This window comes from Barbus barbus (genome assembly GCF_936440315.1).
Source record: "Barbus barbus genome assembly, chromosome: 25".
Taxonomy (NCBI): Eukaryota; Metazoa; Chordata; class Actinopteri; order Cypriniformes; family Cyprinidae; genus Barbus; species Barbus barbus.
Window position 1 is genome coordinate 16,503,334 of NC_136753.1, and position 26,442 is coordinate 16,529,775.

General features: G+C 38.3%; 1 protein-coding gene across 1 annotated transcript in view; it reads right to left on the reverse strand.

The window, feature by feature from the left end:
* The window catches only part of LOC306844987 (leucine-rich repeat-containing protein 7-like), a gene marked incomplete at both ends in the record, with an annotated part of 75,236 nt that extends 57,954 nt beyond the window's left edge, over window positions 1–17,282 (reverse strand). Inside the window, one exon of the mRNA XM_079377459.1 lies at window positions 17,258–17,282. Coding sequence (XP_079233585.1) covers window positions 17,258–17,282 — 25 coding nt within the window. The remainder of the gene's footprint in view (window positions 1–17,257) is intronic.
* Window positions 17,283–26,442: the final 9,160 nt, after the last annotated feature.

Consider the following 26,442-nt stretch of genomic DNA (forward strand, 5'->3'; position numbering starts at 1 on the left):
TAACAATATCAATATCACCATATTTTAGGATTTAACAAAAAAATGTAATGTCTTTAAAAGACATATGTAAAACCTGATACTTTATATCATCTGTTTATTTGAAGAATGTCTACAGTTGGTTTAGATTTTTTCATTAAGTGCATCTGAAGCTCCTTCCTCTCATTATTGGGATTATTATTCCTCAGGAGGAAATGTTTGGTTGATTGCTACATTAGACAAATTAATTACTGTAATCATCCACTGTTTCATGTGTTTGCCAGTAGTGCTGTGGGTACACACATGCCACAAGTCAGGTAATGAGAGTAACCTCGACTCTGGTTCATGCGAGATGGGGGATAGCTATGGAATTATTTTTGTGTCTTTATTATTCAAACAAAAATTCTGTATTTGAGAGCAAAACTAATTATTTTGTAATTAAAAAATAAAAGTTTGCAAAAAAAGTCTTCTTAAGGTTCAAAATTAAAGTAATTGAAAACAAAATAATTTGCAGTGCGTGTAAATCTTTAAAAAATATATATTTTTCTTTGTGCACTTCAAAAACTTTTCATCACTAATCCACAAATGTTCTTTTTTTGCGGGTCTAAAACTTTTGTTTGCGAGTTGAAAAGTTTTGCTTGCGAGTGAAGCTGTGTGTCAGTGGGCGGTCTCTACGCACCAGGATGAAAAGCCCTTTTCTATTGGCCACTCTCGATTGAAGTGACAGGTTGACCACGCTTTCCCACCACTGACGCCAGTCTGTCAGAAGAGCGAGCTTTTAATTCAAGATTCAAGATTTTTATTTGTCACATACACAATTATACAGAGTATAACCAGCAGTGAAATGTAGGTCAGGTCCGCTCCAAGGACAGTGCAATTGTATAGACAAATATTAAGAAAAAGTAGAAAAGAATAAAAGATAAAAAAATATAAATATAAATGTGCAGGTCAGTATGTTGTTGACAAAAATAGTAATATAACAGGAATGTGCAAAAGACTGTGCAAAAAAGTTACAGGGTAAGTACAGGGTATTTAAATAGCAGCAATATGAGGTAGAAAAAATTATGAATAGCTTATTGATATAGTGATGTTAACATGGAGTCAAGTGATGTTATGACACAAAAAAGCAGCAATGGCCAGCAACCACTCCTTACTGGGTAAGTTAACTAATTTAACATCTTAAATTCAGTGACTAGTGAACTGAATTATTCTCTCTTCTCATGCTCCTCCACCTAAATACATAACGTTAGCTAAGCCTGTCTGTAGTTGGTGATACCGCTGAATAGATTTGATTAGACAACAGTACCTTAGCTACAAGTTTATATCGTCTTTGATTAGCTAGCTGTTTTGTGTGTGTGTGTGTGTGTGTAGTTTAACATAACGTTAGGCACTTACATAAAATACATACACGCGATTGTACCGTATTTTTCCTTTCTGAAGTTGGCACACACACACACACAGACACACATTAATTACAGCAAATTATTTAGTTTTCAATTACTTTAATTTTGAACCTTAAGAAGACTTTTTTGCAAACTTTTATTTTTTAATTACAAAATAATTAGTTTTGCTCTCAAATACAGAATTTTTGTTTGAATAATAAAGACACAAAAATAATTCCATAGAGAGCAGGATCTGTTATTTGAGATTCGGAATTAAGCATATAGCGTTAGTTCTGGCAGGTCATGTGAGTCAAGCTTGCATCAGCTGACTCTCAGCTGATCACATTTACCTATAGGAATACGACACCTATCACAGCATTCCTATATAAGCTCTATTCAGTTTAATTAAGCAGCTTTTTCACTTGCTCAGGAGCAAATTTACCTAGAAATTTTCCTCCTTTCGCCACAGTCAGGACTTGGCTTTCTGATATTCCTTGTCGAATCAGACTCCTTTATCTTGAATAATGTGTTACACTTAAATATCTGCTTTGTACTGTTCTTATTGCTGCTCTACCTACTCATGACAGGCTGCATGGATGGGCAGGGAGGTTTTTTTTGTTGTTTTTTTTGCCCAGAACAGAACCATACTGCCAAACCAAACTGTATGCTTAGTGTCTATCATTTTGACGATAGTGGTCCAGACAGAATTGTCTTTTATTGACCATACAGTATGTCCCCTTTTTTCTTGGACATCTCCAGGTTGGGATTTTTAATTTGCCTAAAATGTCTGGGTTTTGGCTTCGTTTATAGGAACTGCCAACTTTCCAAAAGAATTTAATGTCAACTATCCATTACTCAACAACACAAGCTCATAAAAATATGGAATAAATAAAATAAGATACCAAAACCTATACATACTCAAATAATAAATTATTCAATATTCACATAAAATTAACATTATGGCAATAAGCTATAAAGAGGCCGAGCTATATTGTGATTATATTAAAAATACGGCATCATCTCAAGCGCCTTCTTGCTTTTATACAAAGGTTGCCAGTTGATAACAATATCAAGGACACAAACTTTCATTCAATTTTTTTTTTATCTGCTATTGTTACACAAGAAACAGTCTCTGATATAACAGCACATTACGATGCAAGATAAAATAACGATCCACCATGGGAGCTGCGCAGTGATCTGGTAAACAGGCCAAAACTGTTGAATTGTGAAATATAATACAGCTGGCTCACTGTACTGACCAATCAGCATTCAGAAGCAGAACTATCTATTTAATGACTTTAAATCCAACACAGAGCAACATTTGTATCCAATAGGAAAGCTAGCAGCAGAGTACATACACAAGCAAAGTCTTGAGCGATTACACCGAGTAGCCAGATCTGCCCAGGGTGCTATGGAAACTGCATGACGCAAGAGCTGCTTCTGCAAAGGCGAGAGGACACATTCACAAGTTCCCAGCTCCGCTCTAGCAAAATGGCTTAATTTCTGTCTTTCAGTCACCTCACATGAAGACATCTCCGATAATTCACTGCCATTCCCATGGAGGATAGCTCTAATGACTTTGGTGAAGCCAGGCCGCATTATACGAGATCTACAGAGAGCAGAGGTGCCACAAGATGAAATGCTATCAGTGGAGCTCCTCAGCCAGTGAATGAGGTTACCTTTATGCTGCCAAACAGACTTTAACATCTCTTCTGTTTTATAAAGGTTATTCATTTGACTGAAGCAAGGAGTAAAGGCACTCTTAAAGGGAATAAAAGCAGAACATTGTATATGGGCATTAAAAATGCATGTAACAACTGCATTCTCAGGGCCACATGCAGCCAGCCTGATAAATTTGTTCATAATAGCTGAAAACTGTTTCCTAGGAAACCATCTCTAGATGCTGAAATGTATTTCTTTACAATAATTTCACACATTCTTCTCACAGTAAGTAATGTGAACCACACATAAAGGTCAAAGTTATCACTTTAATATACACCTAAAATATGAGGATTGTATATATATGAGAGAGAGAGAGAGAGAGAGAGAGAGAGAGAGAGAGAGAGAGAGAGATAGGGGTCAAACAGCCAATAGTTATTCTTCTTATCTCCAAATATCAGTCTATATTTATTACAAGACATGCATTTTTACTTGAGCTTCAGTTTTCCCTATTTGATATGTTTTACATTTGTGTATTGATCAATGTTTTTGAGTGAATAAAAGCCTAATTTAAACCTGTTCATCATATAAAGTGATGGTGTCTCTTCAAAAGACTTGGAATGGACTTTAAAAGGAGGGGCAGAAATCTCTCATGAAAATGACCTTCATTTGAGTTTCAATAACATCACATTGTGAATAAAAAAAAAAAAACATGGTAACACTTTAGTATAAGGAGCAATTCTCACTATTAACTAGTTGCTTATTAGCATGTTATTAAGACATTGGCTGTTTATTAGTGCTCATAAAGCACATATTCTGCATGACCGTATTCCACATCTCTAATCCTACCCAATACCTAAATTTAACAACTATCTTACTAACTATTATTAAACAGCAAATTAGGAGTTCATTGAGGCAAAAGTCATTGTTAATGATTTGTTAATAGTGAGAATTGGAGCTTAAAATAAATTGTGACCAAAACACTATTTACACTTTTGTACAATGCAATTTTGAAAGTAATTCGTTTAATCAAACTATTTAAAAATATTTAATGCACTGATTTCACAGTTTGAATATCTAAAAATGTGTATTTTATTGTAAGAACTAATTGCTATATTTAAGGAAAGTACAATCCTGGATTTATTTTTACAGTGTACTTCTTAAAGCAATCATTATTTCTAATTAAAATCGAGCTTCTGCTCTCTTCCAGTGAAGTGTGTGTGAGTCTGTGGGTTCTGTTATTATAGGTGAGTCTGACATTGATCTCCTGGGAGTCCTGCCTCAGGTCAGTTAGGCTCAAGGGGGAAACAGAGAATTGTATGAGCACATCTGCACATGAGGACAGATAACTACTCCCAAAGATGTCTGCACTAATGTAGATCCTCAATATGTCAGGGTATTTATTAGCAATGGAATTAGGTTTTATTGTTTTAATAAAAGCATGGCAAGAATGTTATATTCCAAAGCCAATTTTGCCAATATTGTTGCAATTTCATCTGCACATTATAACAGCATACTTCTATTTTCATTTATCGTCATACAATTGTGATGAAATTAGAGAGCAATACCATTCATATGTATGAAAGGTCTGGCATAGATGTGTTACAAAACACAAGCACAAAATAATAATATTTTTGACAGATTGTGCATCCAAAAAGGTAATATTCAACATAAAAAAAATGAATAGTTAAAGAATTCTGCCATTCAGATTTGATTGTGAGGTGAATGAATGTATGGGTCATACTGATGTTAAGAAGGACAGAATTAACAACAACAAAAAAATGGACAAGACTAAGGTTTTCAAGTATCTTTTCTCAGATTAAGATTTTATATAAGGATAGTTAAAAAACTAAATCTGTCATCAATTACTCACCCTCAAAAGCACATAAAACTTTTTGTTAATCTGAGAAATACAAATGAAGATATTTTTAATAAAACCTGAGAGGTTTCTGTCCTTCCACTGAAAGTCCAGGTAGCCAAAACCTAGGAGATCCAAAGATCACCAAGATGTTATAGGAATTATATTAACAGAATTTATTTTGCCTTTTTTATTGAATCACAATCAAGCAGGGCACGTCAGGCTGCGACTGAAAGGTTTGAAAAATATAATGTGTAGGTACACATTTTTTAATTTATTACACAAGATGACAACGAAGGCAAAATGGCAGCAAAAAAGATCAGCACATGTGGGCTATGGGATTTAAGAGGGCACAGGATGCTAACATTGGCATTATCATTTGCCAGCAATGCACACAAAGTGATGAGATAAAGGGTCAGTTTTCAATGGAACAGTAGGTAACAGAACCGGATTTGGAGACATTTCTAAAAGCGTATTTGTCCTGGAGAGACTTGCTGGGAAAACACTGCTGTTTTTTAAAAGCTGAAGGTCAATCAAAGGCTTTAACAAAGTATAGTCATGGAAAACAGATTGATTTTAAAAACAGTATCCCGTAGAGACATCTGTCACAAGCATTCACGGCTGAATCAGCTGATGAAAAGTGAATCTTCCGTGTCTGATGGAAGGCATTATTAGTCAAGCAAAAGGATGCCACAAATGCTTATAACCTCTCCATGCACTGAGACAGTCTGTTGGGTTCACTGAACAATTGTTGAACTGCTCCAAAAAAGGAGACGACTATTTGGACATAACTGCTGTGATGACCAGGCAACCTGCTTTCCGTCCATTTGGCTCTGCCCCATTTCTCCTTCTCAATGACCATGACTGCTCAAGAGCAGCCTCACTGCTGCCTCAGCATGAGGCACGGTTATTTGGCAGACACTGCAGCTTTCTCCAATAATCAGAGGCAGAAGACATGCAGGAAAACAAATATGCCCCTGGGATTTTCAAAGCTATCCTTCCCGAAGCAGAGCAAATAGAAAGCCACGGCTTTAAATTCAGGATCAATTAATGATCCGCTGGCAAGGCATCGTTTTCTTGGATTTTCTTTTTTCACTACAAAGCGAAATCAATAATGGTAAAGCAAACTCTTTTGAATTAAATGCACTTCTACAGGGCTACATTTTAAACTGTGTAAATGTACACGTGTCTCTGGGGATTTTAACATGAATGATTTGGTTAACAACGCTCTTGTATTTACCAATATGTGCATGCTCTTTTTGAGATCTTGAGATCTCTGAATGGTTATTTTTTGAAACGTCAATCAATGATCCGTAGCACAGTTCCCATTTCAGACATGAGCAATTTTTACTGTCATTATTTACTCAACCTCATGCCATTCCAAACCCATATGACTTTTGTGGAACACAAAAAGAGAAATAATGAAGAAAATATAGCAATTTTTTCATGCACGTACACTATCGTTCAAAAGTGTTTTTTTATGTTTTGAAAGAAGTCTCTTATGCTCACCAAGGCAATATTTATTTGATCAAAAATATAGTTAAAAACAGTAATATTACAATTTCAAATAACTTATGTATTTTATGCCTGTGAAATAAATAAATAAATAAACATAAAAATATGTAAATATGTAATGTAATAAATGTATGTACTAAATTTAAAGTGTTCATTCATTACTCAAGTCTTTAGTGCCACATGATCTTTCAGAAATCATTCTAATATGCTGATTTGTTGTTCAAGAAACATTTATTATTAGTAGTAATGATGCAAACAGCTACTTAATATTTTAGTGAAAACTGTGATGAATCAGTATTTTTTTCAGAATACATGAATTTCAGAAGAGTTCAAAAGAACAGCATTTATTTGAAATATATACATATATATATATATATATATATATATATATATATATATATTTGTAACAGTGTTGTTATACATAATACTGTTAATACTTTTTATACTGAATAATGAAATTTATACTACACTTTAAAACTTAAATTATTTGAATTATTTATATTATTTTACTACTATTAATACTAAATATATAAACGGTGTTCAATTTCAATATTAATTACTTATTTAAAAAAATACTGACCCAGTGTATATAGTAAAATAAAATAGGGATCAGGGTTGTCAAGCTCAAAGGTTTCAAAAAAGTAGTTCGTACAACTAATGCATTCTAAGTTTTCCAAAGCTACTAGATAGCTTTGTAATGAACAGATCAAAATTAAGTTATTCACATATTCTTCACTTCCACTGCAGTTCTCATGTCTTATTCACACTTTCTCATTCAAAATTACTGATTTGAAATTGCTGAAGTTGTGATTGGTCACCTGGCAACCAACGACAACACTGCTTTCATGTCATGATGCCAAACCTGACATGTTGCATACCAAGCTGCCATATTTAAATACATGCAGACAGCAGAAGGCTTTTTTTTTGGCAAACAATTTCATTTTCGGGTTGAACTATCACTTTAAATGTCTGAGAATGTTGGGAGGAAGCAGAAACAACAAGAATATAGTTCCTTTAATAATCCAAAGTGAAATTAGTTTTGGACCCAAAACTGCACGGCTTTGTCCCATAAAGTTAAAACACCCTTGCGTAACTATATCCTAAAGATGTATTAGACACAATGACAGTGACAAAAGAGCCAATCTTGCTGCCAAACACCAAGAGAATATGCACAAAACTCAAAGTTTAGGTTAAGCAACGTAGATATGGGTATTTTAGGTCACCTTGATGAAGGGAGTCCTAGCTGCCTATGTGGATCTCGGGGCCCGGGGACAGTTGCGCTAATGGAGACAGATCCAGGACACAAGACAGAAGAGAAGGAACTTTTTTTAGACAAGACAGAAAGGAAATAGAACAGGTAGCTCACTCTTGGAATCCTGCAACTTTTCACTTTCCCTCAAGAGTCTGAGAAAGGCGTCTTTTGTGCTTCATAGAAAAACAATAAGTTTTGAATGGCATGACGGCGAGTAAATAATACCAGAATTTTCATTCTGAGAAACTATTCCTTTAAGACAAAGTTATTTTTATAATAACTGCTGCCTATAATACAATGAGAGGGAAATGTAATGTGACATGCCATTGTGTGGATGCAAAAACAGAAGCAGAAATAGCATAATCTCATTCAGGCAGCAGCATCCATGTTAAACTACAATGGTCTTGATACGGGAAATAATCAGAATGCCACAGGCTCAGGCCTGATAAGAAAACAACATCCACGCTGGTGGCTTATAAGCCATCAACCCAGCACTGTAAGTCTGTTTTCGAGTACAGGAATCTCACTAGCATTATAAAACACTGTGACTGGGCCTAACAGTGATATTGGAAGTTGTTCGCAAGCTGATAGAGGGTGACAACTATTAATTTCCCACTTTGTGCAGCATTCATGAAATTCAAAAGAAAAACAAGTTCCTAAACACCCCAGTAAAAACTAATTAAATGGTAAGCTGATTGCAATGACTTTCTTGTGCCAAGTTAATGGACCATGTGCACTGGCAGTGAATTGAGAGATTCCATGAGCCCTCTGTGCAAGCACAGGCTGGAGATAATGGGAAGCCGTAAAGTTTTAAAATGCTTCAGCTGGAAAACATCCAACGGCAGCACCTCCCACCATTTGTAAATTTACAATTTTAGATTCATTTGAGGTAGAAAGTGCATCTTAAGGTCAACATGAAATCAAAATTGACCCTATTTACTTTCTTAATTCATGTCATAAATTAAAATAAAATAAAACGTTCTAGTTGCTACATTATATTTTATATAAATTTGTGCCTCACAATTCATTAATTCCTTTCTAGCTGCCAATATTGTCACTGACCTTACATCACTCTCATTTATTATTAAACTTGAGAGTCTGTGCAAGGTACTATGTTACCTCATAGGATAATGCAATCAAGTGTTTGCTATTTCAGCTTGTTATGATGTTAATGTTATCTAATGCTGCTCTGCTAGTATAATATTTTGTTATTTTGTCTCTTAGTGATGCTCATAAAATAGCAGTGCATGTGACAAGTGTTAGATATTGTCTCTTAGGGATAAATCAATGTTTTTTCAATTAGTGTTGCACTTATTCTCATTCAAATGTATATGGTTGGTCCGTCTCTTCCCCTTAAAGGGATAGATCACCCAAAAATTTAAATTCTGTCATTAATTACTCACCCTCATGTTGTTCCAAACCCATAGACCAATTTGGTGTTTGCAAGCAGTGATGACGTTTTTTGTGGGCGGAGCCTATCGGGTGGCAGAAAATGACAGTTTTTAAGTGGCAGTCTATGGAAACCATGGAATAAAAGAATTAAAGGTAAGTTTGAGTTTAGATTTCAAAATTCTGACTTTATTCTCGCAATTCTGAGATTAAATCTCACAATTCTGATAAGAACAATCAACTCGTCATTCTCTCTTTTAAGTTTATATCCCACACTTCCAGCTTTTTGTTGAGTTACATCGAGTTATAGAGTCTGAAATACGAGATATAAAGTTGCATTTGCGAGAAAAAAAGTCAGAATTGTGAGACAAAATAGGTAAAATATTATAGGTTTAAATAGTATTTCATGCTGTAACTGTAGGGCTAATTTAATATATTCCCTATGAATTGCATATATGAATATTATGTAGACTAATTGTTTAAATCAAATTCATGCTTTAAAAGTAGAGCAATCGTAGCAGGTTTCATTCATTAGTCTGTCCATTTAAACGTCTGCGTTTAGCTCCAAATGGCATTTTTGACAACAGTATTTTATAAAAATGATTTGCATTCCGATTCTGACATCCAAAGGCACAACAGTTTCTCTTATTTTTATCTTATTGTACTTACAGTCGGGCAAAAAAGTATTTAATCAGCCACCAATTGTGCAAGTTCTCCCACTTAAAAAGATGAGAGGCCTGTAATTTTCATAATAGGTACACTTCAACTATGAGAGACAGAATGGGGGGGAAAGAATCCAGGAAATCATATTGTCTGAATTTTAAAGAATTTATTTGCAAATGATGGTAGAAAATAAGTATTTGGTCAATAACAAAAGTTCATCTGTGAAATGAGCCTTTGTTACTTTGGTCCCAGCTCTCTTCAGGTCATTCACTAGGTCCCCCCGTGTGGTTCTGGGATTTTTGCTCACCGTTCTTGTGATCATTTTGACCCCACAGGGTGAGATCTTGCGTGGAGCCCCAGATCGAGGGAGATTATCAGTGGTCTTGTATGTCTTCCATTTTCTAATAATTGCTCCCACAGTTGATTTCTTCACACCAAGCTGCTTGCCTATTGCAGCTTCAGTCTTCCCAGCCTGGTGCAGATCTACAATTTTGCTTCTGGTGTCCTTCGACAGCTCTTTGGTCTTGGCCATAGTGGAGTTTGGAGTGTGACTGTCTGAGGTTGTGGACAGTGTCTTTTATACTGATAACGAGTTCAAACAGGTGCCATTAATACAGGTAACGAGTGGAGGACAGAGGAGCCTCTTAAAGAAGAAGTTACAGGTCTGTGAGAGCCAGAAATCTTGCTTGTTTGTAGGTGACCAAATACTTATTTTACCGAGGAATTTACCAATTAATTCATTAAAAATCCTACAATGTGATTTCCTGGATTCTTTCCCCCCATTCTGTCTCTCATAGTTGAAGTGTACCTATGATGAAAATTACAGGCCTCTCTCATCTTTTTAAGTGGGAGAACATGCACAATTGGTGGCTGACTAAATACTTTTTTGCCCAACTGTATATAGTAAAGTGATCGAGATTCTAAAATGAATCTAGAATCTAAAATGTATGCCACAGTTCTAATGTTTGTTTTTTTCACTTCTGAAATACGTTCTCCATAACACACACACACACACACACACAAAAATGTACACCTATCACAACTGAACATCAAACCTCATTGTAAGCGAAGTACTGGCCAGCAATCAAAGGCAGTCTAATTAGGATCCCACGTGTGACACAGTGAGCCATAAGACTACGACCCAAGCAACGGATTAAAGAACGATGCAATGCATGTGAAATCTCCATTTGCAGAATCTTATACAAGAAAGAGTAATCCCTTCTGACCCTCCGCATTAAACTGACTTAGACAGTACAGACTCATGTGGTCACAGGCCTACACATGGGAAAATGGAAATGTCTTGTTCTTTATTGTGCTGAGGCTGATACAAGAGGGCAATGCCAAAGGAGAACCTCTCATCTTAAGGTAGCAGAAAAGGAAATGAAAGCTTCCATGTAAAATACAGCTGCGTATACTATACACAGCCAGAAACACCTTGACATAGTTTTGTATGAGGAAAAATGTGAGTAACATAATATATGATATAATATAATAAGCCATTTTCCATGAATTCCTTTTCAACAATTGGTCAGTTTCTCAACTTATTTTTGTAGGAGATTCTCAACTTTTTTGAGAAAGTTGAGAAAACTAAAAAATCTGCGGAAGTTTGTTGCCTTAAAATTTTAAGTTGACTCAACTTTTTTTTTTTTTACAGTGTGGTAACAGGGTTGCATGTAACTCAGATTTATGCTACTACCGTCAGACCAATGGTTGATTTGTAAACATATAAAAATATTTACCATAAATTAAAGAAAAATATTGAATTAATTAATGAAATACAAATTGAACAGATTATTTCAGCATTGTTGTATGAATACGTACATATGTGTCAGCAAGAATTCAACTAGCAAGCACAGACTGAGATGCTCTTAAGCATAACCACATCCTGCCACGCGAAGTCTGGGTACTTCATCTGGAAAGTTTAAATGGTTGAATTAAAAGGTGTTTAAATTAAGAGCTTTATTTCATTAAAGTCCACGGGCGGCAGCAGCCCATGCATGGATTTATCACATCATATATTACTTCTTAGGCACATTTAACACTGACCTACTTATTTCTGATTGCTTCAGTATTAGAGGAGTGGAAAAAGTACAAGGCTACTTCAAGTGGAGCTTCATTTAACAAGCTACACACTCACCTACAAAGAGATCAAATGTTTTACAGTGCTACTAAAGTAAAGGCTCACTTCAGTCAAGCAGTGCATTATAGAAATATCTAACTTTAATGCTTGTAGTAAAAAATGAAGATGAAAATGCTAAGCAGGAATGGACATTTTCACAGCAAGCTTATTAAAAAGTATCCATGAGTGGAACAGCATGCATAAAAATGCTTTCTTTCTTCACCAAAACATTGAATTCATGTATAAAATCAGTTCTCAAAGTTTTCCAGTACACAACGGCAAACTTCAAACAAGCAAGCATGCGATATGTACATCTTACGTAATGACATTCTTACATCAAGATGTTACAAGTGACACACCACATGTTCATTTAGAGGAACAGTCAGCAACAGCTGAAATTGTGGCATGGAGTCAATGCAAAATATTTGAGAGCAATATTATTTGTGATTATTAGTAAAAAGAACTTATTTCATTTAAAGAGAAGCTGATCTACAGAAGTCATAATGGAATGAACAAAAATGAATAAAAAGAGAGTGCTCACAGCAAAATCCACATCTCCTAACAGAAATTGAATAAAAGCCCTCAGGTGCAGCCCAAATTCAGCACAGAAATGGCTCAGCACCATCCATTCATACTTAAAAACTAGCAGAAACCATCTTTGAATGCTTCTTTTATAAGATCTCAATTGTATAGTGCTCTGTCAAGTCGCCAAGAGTTAATTCACTTATCAAAGCAGGGAATCAATCATCTAAGTCAAATTTGATTATTACAATAGGCTGACAACATCCTGCCAGTCCAAAGATGTTTTTGGGCAAAAGTAATGAATTCACATATCTTTATGTGCTTAATGCTTTTGTGTGCCTATCAGCAGACTCTTTACTCTGCACCTAACATGACATTATGATTCTGATGAGGGCTTTCCCTATGGGCTTTCTTTTCTGCATGAGAGACTGCTGAGTTTCTCTAATCTCAGAGAATGTTACGCTGTAAGAATGTTAAATGTGTGCGTTTTTTTTTTTTAATAGAACTGCAAAATCTGCGCCGCATGGCAAAGACCAGCCTAAAGTGCACATACAGTAACTGAGCTGCTTTATTATATTGTGACTGACTTTTAAATCATTAACACTGGTGATAAACAGTGTTCCTTCGTATATTTGTTAATTTACCTGATTTCACCTTACTGTTGCTAATGGAAACAGCTAATAAATGACAAAATGTAAAGGGTTATTTACACATATGTGACCCTGGACCACAAAACCAGTCATAAGTGTCAATTTTTCGAAATTGAGATTTATACATCACCTGAAAGCTGAATCAATAAGCTTTCCACTGATGTATGCTTTGTTAGGATAGGACAATATTTGGCCGAGACACAACTATTCGAATAGCTAGAATCTGAGGGTGCAAAAAAATCAAAATATTGAAAAAAATCGCCTTTAAAGTTGTCCAAATGAAGTTCTTAGCAATGCGTATCACTAATCAAAAATTAAGTTTTGATATATTTACAGTAGGAAATTTACAAAATATCTTCATGGAACATGATATTTACTTAATGTCCTAATGATTTTTGGCATAAAAGAAAAATCTATAATTTTGACCCATACAATGTATTTTTGGCTATTGCTACAAATATACCCCAGCGACTTAAGACTGGTTTTGTGGTCCAGGGTCACATATATGCTCTGCAATACAATACAGCTTGAACAGGTATCTGATGGTTTTACATAAACTGTTTTTAAACACACAACTGCACAAATCAGCTTGCAGCAGAGTGCAGGGGGTGAAACATTATCTCTGTTTGTACTGTTTGCACCTGTGCTCTTCTAATGCAAATGCTCTTCAATTCCTCTTAATCACATCTGGTTGGTCCCAATGTGACAATATGAACTGTAAAAATGGTTTGTCTGGCTACGTAAATGGGGACAATTGTAAATGAACTGTTTATGGTAAATGTGCACTACACTTTAACCCCTCTATTGACATTTGTGGTTGAAACATAAAATTATAACTACTTGCAGACTTTTATGTTTTTGGTTGCCTGTGATTATCATATCAGAGTGGGTATAACATTAAATGTAATATATATTAATATATAATGAAGGGATAGTTCCCCCAAAAATGAAAATTGCCCCATGATTTACTCATCCTCAAGCAATCCTATATATATATATATATATATATGTTTCTTAACATATGTGTTTATATAAACATATAAAATTATATGTAGTATATAAATAAACACAAATTTTACTTTGGTTAAACACCAAACATAGTCTTTATTCTAAACCTCAGCAGATTAGTATAATTAAAATGTGAGGGGAAAAAAGAGTTGCGTCATGTCCTTAGACATATGGTAATGGAGTGAACTGTGTTTCTTTTTTGTCACTGCCTACAGGCCCATAAATGGCTTCTGACAATGTTGCATGAAACCTCAAACAAAACATTAAAGATTCAAAGAACTGACTCAATGGGGGCAAATATAAACCCCATTTAGCTAATTAAGTCTATTACCATAAAGATGTACTATTACGGAAATCATAAAGGAGTGACAGGATCGATCTGCGGAATACAATAAAAGGAAATTACAATTTGAGTTTTCTAAGGACATGTAGCTCCTGAGTACATGGAAACTACATAAAAAAAAATGGGCCAGCATGGACTGAACTTATCTTATAAAGCCACTTCTATGCTTTATGTAATGGTAGCCTAAGGCTGTGAAAATAGTCTTCATTGTAAGAAACCTTCAGAAAACAGAACAGGACACAACTGCGTACAGACCAATGTACTGTAATGGGTGGGTGGTGATGGCGCAGTGGATAAGACACATGCCTTTGGTGTGAGAGACCCGGGTTCTCTCCACTGTGAGACACCAATGTGTCCCTGAGCAAGACACTTAACCCCTTTCATATTTGTTTAGTTTATGATTTCATTAAAAATAATTTTAAAAGGGAAATGTTGGCTGAACATTGGGCCAGGCAACCAACACACTTGATTGTCCCCAAATAAATTTGAATGCACATAAAACTGCACCTAAAATATTTGCATGAGAGAAATGGATTGAATTTAACATGGCCCAAGTGAACCTCCAACCATACTCAAAAGAGCTAAAAACCTATTTTAATTTTTAATAACAACTTCTGCATGTCCCCATAAGCTCCCATGCTTTGATCAAGCATACATAATTAAATCATTCAAGCACAGGGGCTTGTGAGTATTCCCCCCAGCCTCAATTTTGTAAGTTATTAACACTTAAAATTATAATTTCATGGATTCTGAGTCCAAATTTGAGTTCATCCAAAATGTGACTTTGACATGTTGAAAAATACTACTACTTGATTGTTTTTTTAATGACAACACAGTTTGGCAGAATCTTTACCAAGAATCTTTTGCAAATTCCTGTCACAGTAGCAACTGATGAGATCTATTCACAAGACAGACCATACTCAGCAGGTACAAGGCCGAATCCAGACACATAAACCCAGCTGCAGCGCAAGCAGGTCCTATTCTGCTGATTGGACTATTTGTCTCCAGAAGATAGCTGCACTGAAGGCATCTTGCCTGAAAAAAATAGAAATCATCTTTTTCTATACATATACGCAGACAGTGGTTGGCATTTGGCAGCAGGACAGTCCGTATCAGTGCCCTTGGTGACAGCCTCCGTTCCCCCCTGCTCTCTTCAAGCTCCTGGAACAGATCCAGCAGGCCTTCCAACTCCCTGCCCTGCTAGCAGAGGGCTATTTATCGCCTGACAGCCACAAGGCCCATCATACAAACATCTCTCCACCGGCCATGCCACTCAGCTTTTGTTCAGCCGTCACATCGGCTATGGTCCTATTTCTCTGGCAGAATGAAGCACTGCCACCCCTAATCTGCTTACACCTGTCCAACAACTTATCTGCGGTACACATACCTTCTCAGAATATGGCAGCTTAGCATGTAAGGGGTAATAGCGTTGTCTTTCTGAGCAGACTGAGAAACTATCACAGCAGCAGCTATGTTAAGAAATATCTGCTTAAATGTTCCAGGAACTGCAGGATGATGGACATACTGTAACATTATTGCCAAGGTTAACTAATAAAATAAGTTTTAACAATGAGTGTTTTGTGACGTATTCTGAATAAAAATGTCAAAAAGGTGAAAATAGCGCAGCAGTGTACCTTAAGAACGATTACTTTAAAACTTCAGGAGCTTTTCAAAAGACAATTTGTTCTTTTTGACAAAACTCACAGTATTCTTAGTAACATATAGGCCCTCTAAGATATTCATAGAAAGTCTCATCCAGAGTGTAAATTGTGGCAATAATGGAAATTACATGCAGAATGGTATATGAGATATTAATGACTGGTAATGAAGGACTGGCTGGGTTAACTTTTAGTTCCTCTTTTAACTAAACTGAGATAGAGATGAACTGGGTGGTTTAATGAGGTCACAGTATGATGACTGTGAAGAAGGGTTATGCAGTTGATTTTGCAATTCTGGCATGTGACAGAACATTTTTTTGTACAGTATCAGAAGGTACAATATAGAAAATGATGGCAGAATGTCATATCCACGTTTTCACAGCACTTTTTTGTAATAAAGAAATGTAAAGACTGAAAATTCCTTGACTAAATGGCAAACTCTAAATCACTCGACTAAATACCAGGCTATACTAAGAAGTGATAAGTTGCTACTAGGTATCATATTTACAAGACTAACTTAACCTGTTCGAGTAAAGCTGCAGTGAATCTGTAAAACATTTTAAAGAGGTTACTCTGTAGAGCACATTGATTAAAAAGGCAAAGTAAGAGGCAGTTTTCAACTTACTGTCTCTCAAAATGCTAAATACCAACAGACATCACCACAGCACTTTCTTAAACACCTGTTTGTCACTATGCACTGCAACATTGTTCTGAGGTCATTGCATACAATGACAAAAGACTCAATTTTACCAAATCAGCAAAATAGTGTGCAAAACAGATTTGTTACAAAGGAAGTTTCTTATACAATTTAAGAGATATAACAGGAACATGAAATGCTAATTTTGAATTTGTTCCTCAGAAAAGCATCTTGTTATCTCAAAAGTACAGTATTTCAGCCCCTCCTGGATTTAGGAGCCTCATCACCTCTTTTAAATTAACTAATTAATAAAATTAATTGTATTTCAATATTTTTAATTCGACACATTATTATTTATATATTTTAAAAAGTGTGTTTAGGGACATACCCCATAATAATCAGCACAGAAACTAACTGTGTTGTTGCTCCATCAATAATAATAAAAAAAAAAAAAAAGATTTTTTTTTTTTTTTATCTACCGTCACTTGTAAGCAGAAAGCAGCACATTTATATGGGGGCCTATAGTGCTTAATCTCATGCTTCTGAATATTACCAGATATTAGATACCAGAGATACACCGTTTCAATAGCCTATTAGAATTAAAAAGACTTGGTAAGGGTACTTACACTGAAGCGTTGAGTAATTGTCCATTAGACTATTTCTACAGATTGTTTGGTACTCCAGCAGTAGGCTAATCCCAGAGACACGAGTCACATCACACGACGCTTCGGTCTGTCCTCCGCTCCAGCGTTTCCCTTACATTAATGCAGCACTGAACCGACATAATGCGCTGAGCACTGACAAACTGCTCTACCTATGTCTTACTGAGATCAGGCAAAAACGGAAAATGTTCCAAAGCATTTAGGATTCTGTGTATTGAGCCATGTCCTCCCGTTAATGTGGAGGAATGGAAATTCAAGTTCATTGCCAACGATTAAATCGTATCTGCTTCTCTCGTTACGTATATTCATTGAAGCCCATAGACGTCTGTCATGACAAGTGACATGTCGTGACGGGATACAGTCTGTAGCTACGGCCCGCGCGTTTCTTCTTGCATTCTATCCATCTTGTCCCTTATTTTTGCTTAATGGATTAAAATCCAGCGCATCCAGTTCCTCAAGCTAGCACGAGCGCAGCGCGAGACTCTGTCCCCGGTACCGGAGAGCAGGATCATCAGTGGGGGTGATCGGAGGAGAGGAGTGGTCTGTGAGAGAGAGAGAGAGAGAGAGAGAGAGAACCGGCATGACGTGACTCCGGTACTCGCAAACGACACTATACCGCCTGGTTTTTTTTGGGGGGGGGGGGTTAAGATGGAGGAATGTGTCTCTTACTACCATTACAAAACTTTACGTTCATAACTAAATAAGCCAAAATATATAACAAACTAAATAAGCCATTACAACTGTTTACATGCATGTGCATACTGTTAATATTTTTATCTTACTTGAGCAGAAGCAAAGCACCTGTTTTGCTCCATGTTCAAGTCACTCAGCTTCTAGCTTCCCATTTAGGCTATGGACTGCATGTTGTGAACGTGCAATATGAATGACAGGCAAAAGCCTCAAAAGCCTTGTGTTTGGCTAAGCACTCTGAATTAAATCCATACACTCTGAATTAAAATGCTAAAAAAAATGCTATGAGTTCTGGACCTGAGATGAGCTGACCCTCTGAATAAAACTATGACTGACACACCAGTCCTTAATTCAGATACCTAAATTCCTTTATTGTTGCTACACTGAAGTCACTTTTAGGATACAAAGCTGTTAATGTATTTCTAACTTGCACTGTATCTGTCCCATGCACAGACAGTGCTGTTTTCCCATCTATGTTGTATTTATTATACTTGTATTTATTCTTATGCTGTTCAGATTATTGTGTTTGACATAAAGGTCTTCTGCTATTATTAGTAGCTGAAAATGTTATGACCTTCTCCTTTGTTACATCTTGTATCTGTGGTACAGGTGAATCTATATTTTGTTATTGTCTTATACATAATTTTAATTAATAAGTACAATAACATCTGTTAATCCAAAAAATAAGCAAATTCCCTGTCATTGTGATGATTACAGTTTGATTATAATCAACTTCAGTTATTAACTGGTAAAACCAAGAAAAAAACAAAAATGTTATTCAGGAGCATTACCTTTCAAGTCCACCAAAATGAGTATTTTTGACTATTACCATAAAGTCTAATCCACTCTGTAGCTTATTTTAGCCAAGAAGCCTACTTAAACCAGAGGAGGCTATCTACCATCTTGTAAAACTACCAACCCATTGTTTTTATGTGATGTTTAGGGCTGGGCAAAGCTGAAATCAATGATTCCACAATACTACACTAGAGAGCAATAAAGTAGTAGAGCAGTCTAATAACGGCACACCACTCTCTACAAACAGATGAACAGACAAAATAAGAGAAATTAGCGGACTTCTTAAGGGAAAATGTGTGTACCTAGAGGACACCTAAGACCCAAGTAGTACAGCATCCATTTGGACACTTTAGTCGTCCCATTTTCATAGTTATATTTATTTTATTGAAAATTTACTTTCAGAGATCTATTTTTTTATTCCTAAGGTCCTTGCACACTGAGTCTGAAATTTTAGCATGTTAAAAAATAAATACGACCTCACGTTTTGTCAATCACGTTTACACACTGCATCCAAAACTTTCGTCCGTCATAAAAAAAAATTGGATCCGTAGCAAGCATTTTGATAGGAAAGATGACACATACGAAAATTTCAGACTCAGTGTGCAATGGCCTTTACTCTGCTACACCTTTGAATGTAGAGACATTGAACACATAAATTCTTCTGTCTTGGGCAACATATCAGTCATGGTTGTAACGTAATAAAAAAAAAACTTAATATTAATATGTAATTTAAAGCAAATAGTTTAATTTAGCTCAAAGGGAATCATTTAGGGAATTTGAACAGAATCACTGTTTTACAGCTGATCACTGAACGAGCCGTATAACAAACTCTGCACTGGGTATTAAAATCCAAAATATAGTGAAAACACTATTAAATAGCACAGTAACAAGATAAACGGCAGTTTAAGACATTAACTTGTGAGCACAAAACACAAGATACTTCTCTTTTCAATATAAATAAGATTTTATTTATATAAACCTAAGACATAAACTAATCTAACACATGAACACAAGCATTCACACGTTGCAGAAAGAGAGAAAGTGAGGAAAGGAGGAGTTTAAGAGAATGGAAATGTGATATCCCAAGTTTACAGCAATATGTTCAATTGCATAGACCTTAACAACCATCAATCACTTATTTAACCCTCGCTTTGAGTTTCTCAATGAGGCTAAAATTTATATTAAATACACTGATTCAGTTAGAACCTGGAGGTGTTACTTGCTTGCTTTGCCTGTGTTAAGGGGTTTCCTTTGTGTCGTCGTGTCGTGGCAGACAGGGGGGTTCCCCAAAGTGTCTGATTGGTTGAGAGTTCAGTAGTCTTTGAAGTGAAGTTTTGGGCGTTGGCTGAGGATGCGGAGTTGGTCTGGTTGAAGTTTGAAGCGAGTGCAGTCGGAGCTGAACTTTGCAGCAAACTTACATTAGAACACGAAACTCCACGGAAAGAAAATAAACTAAAGTAAAAGAATAAGAATAAAAGGATGTAACGAGACTAGGTTGGTTTTCTTCTCATTGTGGTAGCAGCTGGCACGTGGGCCAGAGCATGCTCAAAGATCAGCGTCAAAACGCGGTGACAAAAGAGAAGAAGAGGAGAAGGGAGAGGACTAAGAGGTTGTAACAGAGCATTTTTAAGAAGAAGAGAGAGTTTGATGGTGTCCTGAGTTTTTAAACTTGGCTTCTGGACACATCCCCTCTGGTGTCTTAACCAATTATCTTAGCTTAGCTAGGAGTGTTCCTTCCATCATAAATCAGTCACATGGTCCACATTTTACAGGATCTTGCAAAGTATACTTTTGGACATGATTTCTATAACAAGACTATGATGCATTTGACAAATAATCGATTGGAAGAAACATTTAAAGCATGATGTTTCACACTCATACATACCAAACACGCATCTGAATCCTTCAGCTATTAAATATTGATTAAAAAAAACATAAATAATATTTGATTAAAACATGATCATCTAATGTGTGGGTTACAAACATAATATAGGTTATTTCTATGCAGAGAAATAACTCATAGGTCCTTTTAAGATGATTTTTAGTACATATGAACAGATTGTCTCTAGTGTGTAGTTCTATGGATAATAAGAGGCATGTTCTGTGACGACCAGAGAAAGGTTAAAAGGTCTCCTAAGGAATTCAAGTCTTTGTCTTGTATGGGGGAAGACCTGCCCAAGAGAGTCTGTAGCTCGTGATTTTCTATCACAGGTTTACATGTGACCATCAGTCTTGATTACTTGCAACAAATTTGACAGTCTCATTCCTGAATTGGAATTATCAATACGTGCTCTTTTGTCTCAAGGTTGTAAGCTATTCTGTGAAAGAGGCTTGCTGGTTAGTTTGCTTGCTTCAGAGTAGCTGGAGCTAGGAATCTAATTTACGATGTCCTGTTTCCTTGGGCCTCTCTGTGGGATTCCAGCTCCTCATGTTTCAATGTTCTGATGCATCTTAAATTTGTCTGATTCAGTCTCTGATATCCTACATGGTCTTGAAACATGTTTAGAATTATGTTTCTTTAAAGCCAGTGAGGCACAAAGCTTTCCGAAATGATAACTTTCAATAATGTCATTAATCAACATTTGTGTAATATATTATGCTCAGCAGATTAGTTAAATGTTTGTTCAGGCAGGGCCAGCGCCAAGGGGGGGCATCCGCAGGCCGTGCCCCCCCAAACGAGCTGTGCCCGCCACTTTCCATCCTTTCCCCTCCTTGCTGAACGTGATCGATTTCGAAAGCGAAATCGATAAAACAGCGCGCATAAGAAAGCAATTGCACACTTTAGCAGGCGTCAGCAATTGCACGCGATCCCCGATTGCAAGCACGCTTTCCACCTGGACCGAACCCCCACCAACGTGATTTGTGCCCCCCTAGAAATTCAAATGCCCCCCTGATGAAGGTGCCCTGGCGCCGGCTCTGTGTTCAGGTCTTCAGAAAAATCTAAATAAAATTGCACATATTTTATACATTTGTCCATGACCTTGCATCCAAGCTAATTGGATAAAAATGCCCTGATAGTACTTTGAGTCTTGAAATGTGAACATGTGAAAGTGCTTTTGAGAGTTACCTGCTTTGATTTCAATAGCAAGATTACCAGAAATGACTTTTCATTTGGTTTGCTCTCCTTGCTTTCAAGGACTTCCTTTACATTTTCAAACATTTAAAATGACTGAACTTTAACGATATTGTAACGAGGAGGCAGTGTCTTTAAGATCCATGTGCAGCTTTGTTATCACAAGAATGGTCATACAAGCATAAGTCAATCACAGGCGTCAGGTATCACGTAGGCAGAGCAGAATCATAAACAGAGTTCGGGCTAGAGGTCTGGGCAGGCGGCAGACAGATAACAAAACAGATCAGCAAGGCAGGCAGAGTCAGATTAGGCAGGCAGAGTTCTTTCATAAACGGGTAAACAGTCCAGGTCGGCAACAGGAAATCAAACAAGGGATAAACGCTCAGAAATGTCTGCATGGCAAGAACAAGACTTCACAATGAGAGCAAGGGTGGAGCAGATTAAATAGACCAGTCAATGGGGAACACCTGTGCAGGTAATCATTCTCAGGTATGGGGTGTGATGGGAAATGAAGTCCGAATGACAGAGTTAATACTCAGGTGAGGGTTCCCTCTGGTGGTGATTGTAGGGAGCCACAGAGGCTGAGTTCGTGACAGAGCCCCTCCCCTGTGAGCGGCTCCTGACGCGGAGAGGCAAACGACGCCGGGGTCTTCCACAGAGTCTCGGGGCTAGCCTATCCGGATGGTCTCGATGAAAGTCTGCGGTAAGAGAAGGGTCCAAGATGTCCTCCGCACTGACCCATGATTGTTCCTCCGGGTCGTACCCCTCCCAGTCCACTAGATACTGAAGTATCCTTCCCCGGCGACGAGAGTCCAGAATCTCTCGGACTTGATATGCCTCCTCGCCATCTATGATCATGGGAGGAGCCCTCTGGTCACCAGCATCCTCCTGGACCTCTGCTCCTCTCGGACCACCAGCGGGCTTGAGCAGGGAGAGATGAAAAGTGGGTGAGATACGGTAATGAGCAGGTAGAGCCAAACGAAAGGAAACAGGAGTTATTTGTCTGAGGATTTTGAATGGACCCACGTACCTGGGACTGAGCTTCTTGCAGGGTAGTCGGAGACGAAGGTCCCGAGTAGACAGCCAGACCCATTGACCAGGTTGATAATTGGGATTGATGCGTGTCGGCGACGATTGGCTTGTTCAGTGGAACAACGAACTGCTCTCTGGAGATGGTATGAGCCTCATTCCATGTCTCCTCACTTCGCTGTAACCATGAGTTGACTGCAGGGAGTTCTGAGGGTTCCCCCGACTAGGAGAAGAGAGGAGGTTGGAATCCCAGAGTGCATTGGAAGGGAATGATTCCAGTAGCAGGTTTGCAGAGTGAGTTTTGTGCATATTCGGCTCAGAATAGGTAGCAGCTCCAGTCGGACTGGTTTCTATGGCAGTATGAGCGAAGGAATTGAGTGAGTTCCTGATTGAGACGTTCCACCTGGCCATTGGATTGGGGGTGATAACTGGAAGTGAGACTTATATTGATATTGAGTTTCTGGCAGATTGCTGTCCATACTCGTGAGGTGAATTGGGGACTTCGATCCGAGACCACATCCTCTGGAAAACGTAATTGCACAGAGACTCGGCGGTCTCGAAGGCTGTGAGCAGTTTGGGTAAAGGGATCAGACGGCAGGCTTTGGAAAAGCGATCAATAACGGTGAGAATGGTGGTATGACCCTGTGAGGCCTGTTACGAAATCGATGGCTATGTGCGACCATGGACGTTGTGGTATGGGTAATGGATGGAGCAGACCAGCAGGCAATTGATGAGGTGATTTGGAGATGTTGCATGTAACACAGTTCTTGACGAAGGCGATCGTTTCAGGCTGAATGGAAGGCCACCAAAACCGGTTATTCATTAATTGAAGTGTAGCTGTTATACCTGGATGTCGTGAACTGGGGGTTGAATGGACCAAACTAAGGACTTGTTGTCGTAGAGCTTGGGGCACATATATGAGGTTAGGTGGAGTCTCGGCTGGTGGAGGTTCAGTGTTGTGTGCGTTAGTGATTTCTGTCATAATACCCATTGAATGGGTGCGAGGATGGAGGATGGAATGGTGAGTTCTTGATTGGGAATTGAGGGGGCGGACTCGTAAAGTCGGGAGAGTGTGTCTGCCTTGGTATTTTGTGAACCTGGTTGAAGGTTAATGGCACAATCACCTGCTCTGTGCTGTGGAAGCTGGGTGGCTTTGGTTTTACCAAATGCCTCTGCGAGATCGTGGTATTTGGCAGGGAGTGGTAATTCGTGCGTGCATCTCACTTTTTTGGCTGAGGTAGTAGGAAGGCAATTCTGTCGGCAGGATTCTGACCACTGAGTAATTTGCCTTTCGGACCAGGAGATTGAAGGATTGTGTTTCTCTAGCCAGGGTAATCCCAGGATGATTGGAGTCTGCGGTGATGAGAAAACAAATAGTCTTATGGATTCGGTGTGAAGAACTCCAACGCTTAATTGGATGTCCTCGGTGATAAATTGAACCCGGCCAGAACCCAGCGGAGCGACCGTCTAGCGCTGCCACTGCCAGATGAGATACACAGGGGACAAGAGGAATGTTGTGAGCTTTGGCAAAACTAGCATCAATGAAATTTCCCGCAGCTCCAGAATCTATTAAAGCCTTAGCCTCCGTAATCTGCCCGTCGAATGCTAGAGTGACTGGTATTTCTAGAACAGTGGATGGATTCAAATTAGAACTCACAGCCGGGGGGTTGCGAGATGGCCGAGTGGGACAGGTAGTCCTCATATGTCCTGAGAGTCCACAATACAGACACAGATTCCTGCGCATGCGTCTCTCTCTCTCCTCCTCACTGAGGTGAGTGAATCTGATCTGCATGGGTTCAGAGTTAGAGAATGGAACTGGAGCGCCAACTGGAGCCGAGGAGAAACGAGGTTGACGTCGGGAACGAATAAGATTGTCAATCCGAATGGCCAGGTCAATGAACTGATCCAAGGTTTTGTCATCATCCCGCCCTGCTAACTCAGACTGTAGTTCCATACTCAGACCCTTGCGAAAGTGAAGTTTCAACGGATCATCTGGCCATCCTGTTTGAGCTGCGAGTGTGCGAAAGGAGAGGGCATAATCCGCCGCCGAACTTCCTCCCTGCTTTAGTGAAATCAGTTGCTCACCCGCCTCCTTCCCACCAGCGGGATGTTCAAACACCTCCTTAAATTGCTGGATAAAGGCAGTGAAAGTGGGAAAGACAGGATGATCATCACTCCATACAGCAGTGGCCCACTCCAGTGCCCTGCCTGCGAGCAGCGAGCAAACAAATGCGATACGGCTATCATAGGTGGGATATAGCATGGGTTGTTGACTAACAAACATCAAGCATTGCAATAGGAAGCCCTTACACTTCGTGGGTGAGCCATCAAACTTATCTGGGAACGCCAGTCGAGGACTGGCGGTGGATGGAGATGGGGTAAGGGCTTGGAGAGGTGAGCTTGAGGGAGGTGTTTGGACTGCGGGTGTCTGGTGACGAAGATCCCGCAATGCCTGTAACATTTCTTCAGTCAACAGGGTAAGGTGATTAAGTTGTTGCTGATGCGTGGTTAAGATCGTAACTTGAGCCGTTACCTCAGTGGTGAAATGGTAAAACGCTGCTGGATCGATTTGTGGCGAGGTCTCCTGTAACGAGGAGGCAGTGTCTTTAAGATCCATGTGCAGCTTTATTATCACACAAGAATGGTCATACAAGCATAAGTCAATCACAGGCATCAGGTACCACGTAGGCAGAGCAGAATCATAAACAGAGTTTGGGCTAGAGGTCTGGGCAGGCGGCAGACAGATAACAAAACAGATCAGCAAGGCAGGCAGAGTCAGATTAGGCAGGCAGAGTTCTTTCATAAACGGGTAAACAGTCCAGGTCGGCAGCAGGAAATCAAACATGGGATAAACGCTCAGAAATGTCTGCATGGCAAGAACAAGACTTCGCAATGAGAGCAAGGGTGAAGCAGACTAAATAGACCAGTCAATGGGGAACACCTGTGCAGGTAATCAGTCTCAGGTACGGGGAGTGATGGGAAATGAAGTCCGAATGACAGAGTTAATACTCAGGTGAGGGTTCCCTCTGGTGGTGATCGGAGGGAGCCACAGAGGCTGAGTTCGTGACAGATATTTGCAATACATTTATGTTGGTTCTGTTCTGTTCACCCTGGGGGGTTATCGCTGCTCCCCCTGCTCTCATCCATGCTAGGCTGCATGGATGCGCAGGGAGTTCTTGTCCAGAACAGAGCCATACCGCCAATTCAAACTGTATGCTAATTGTCAATCACCTTTGACGATAGTGGTCCTGACAGAAATGAGAATTTCTCTTTCATCATTAACCCATATGTGGTTCCAAACCTCTATGAACTTCATTCTTCCGTTGAACATAAAATATATTTTAAAGAACATTCCAGCCCAAACTACATTGGAGCCCCTTGACTTCAACTATATGGACAAAAACATTTTTTTAAATATTTTCTTTTATGTTCCACAGAACAAAGAATATCATACAGTTTTGAAACAATATGAGGAAGTGTAAATTATGACAGAACTTTTATTTTGGGGTGAATCTCTATGTCTTTGACATCTCACTACAGTAACAGAATCGAAAAATATGCT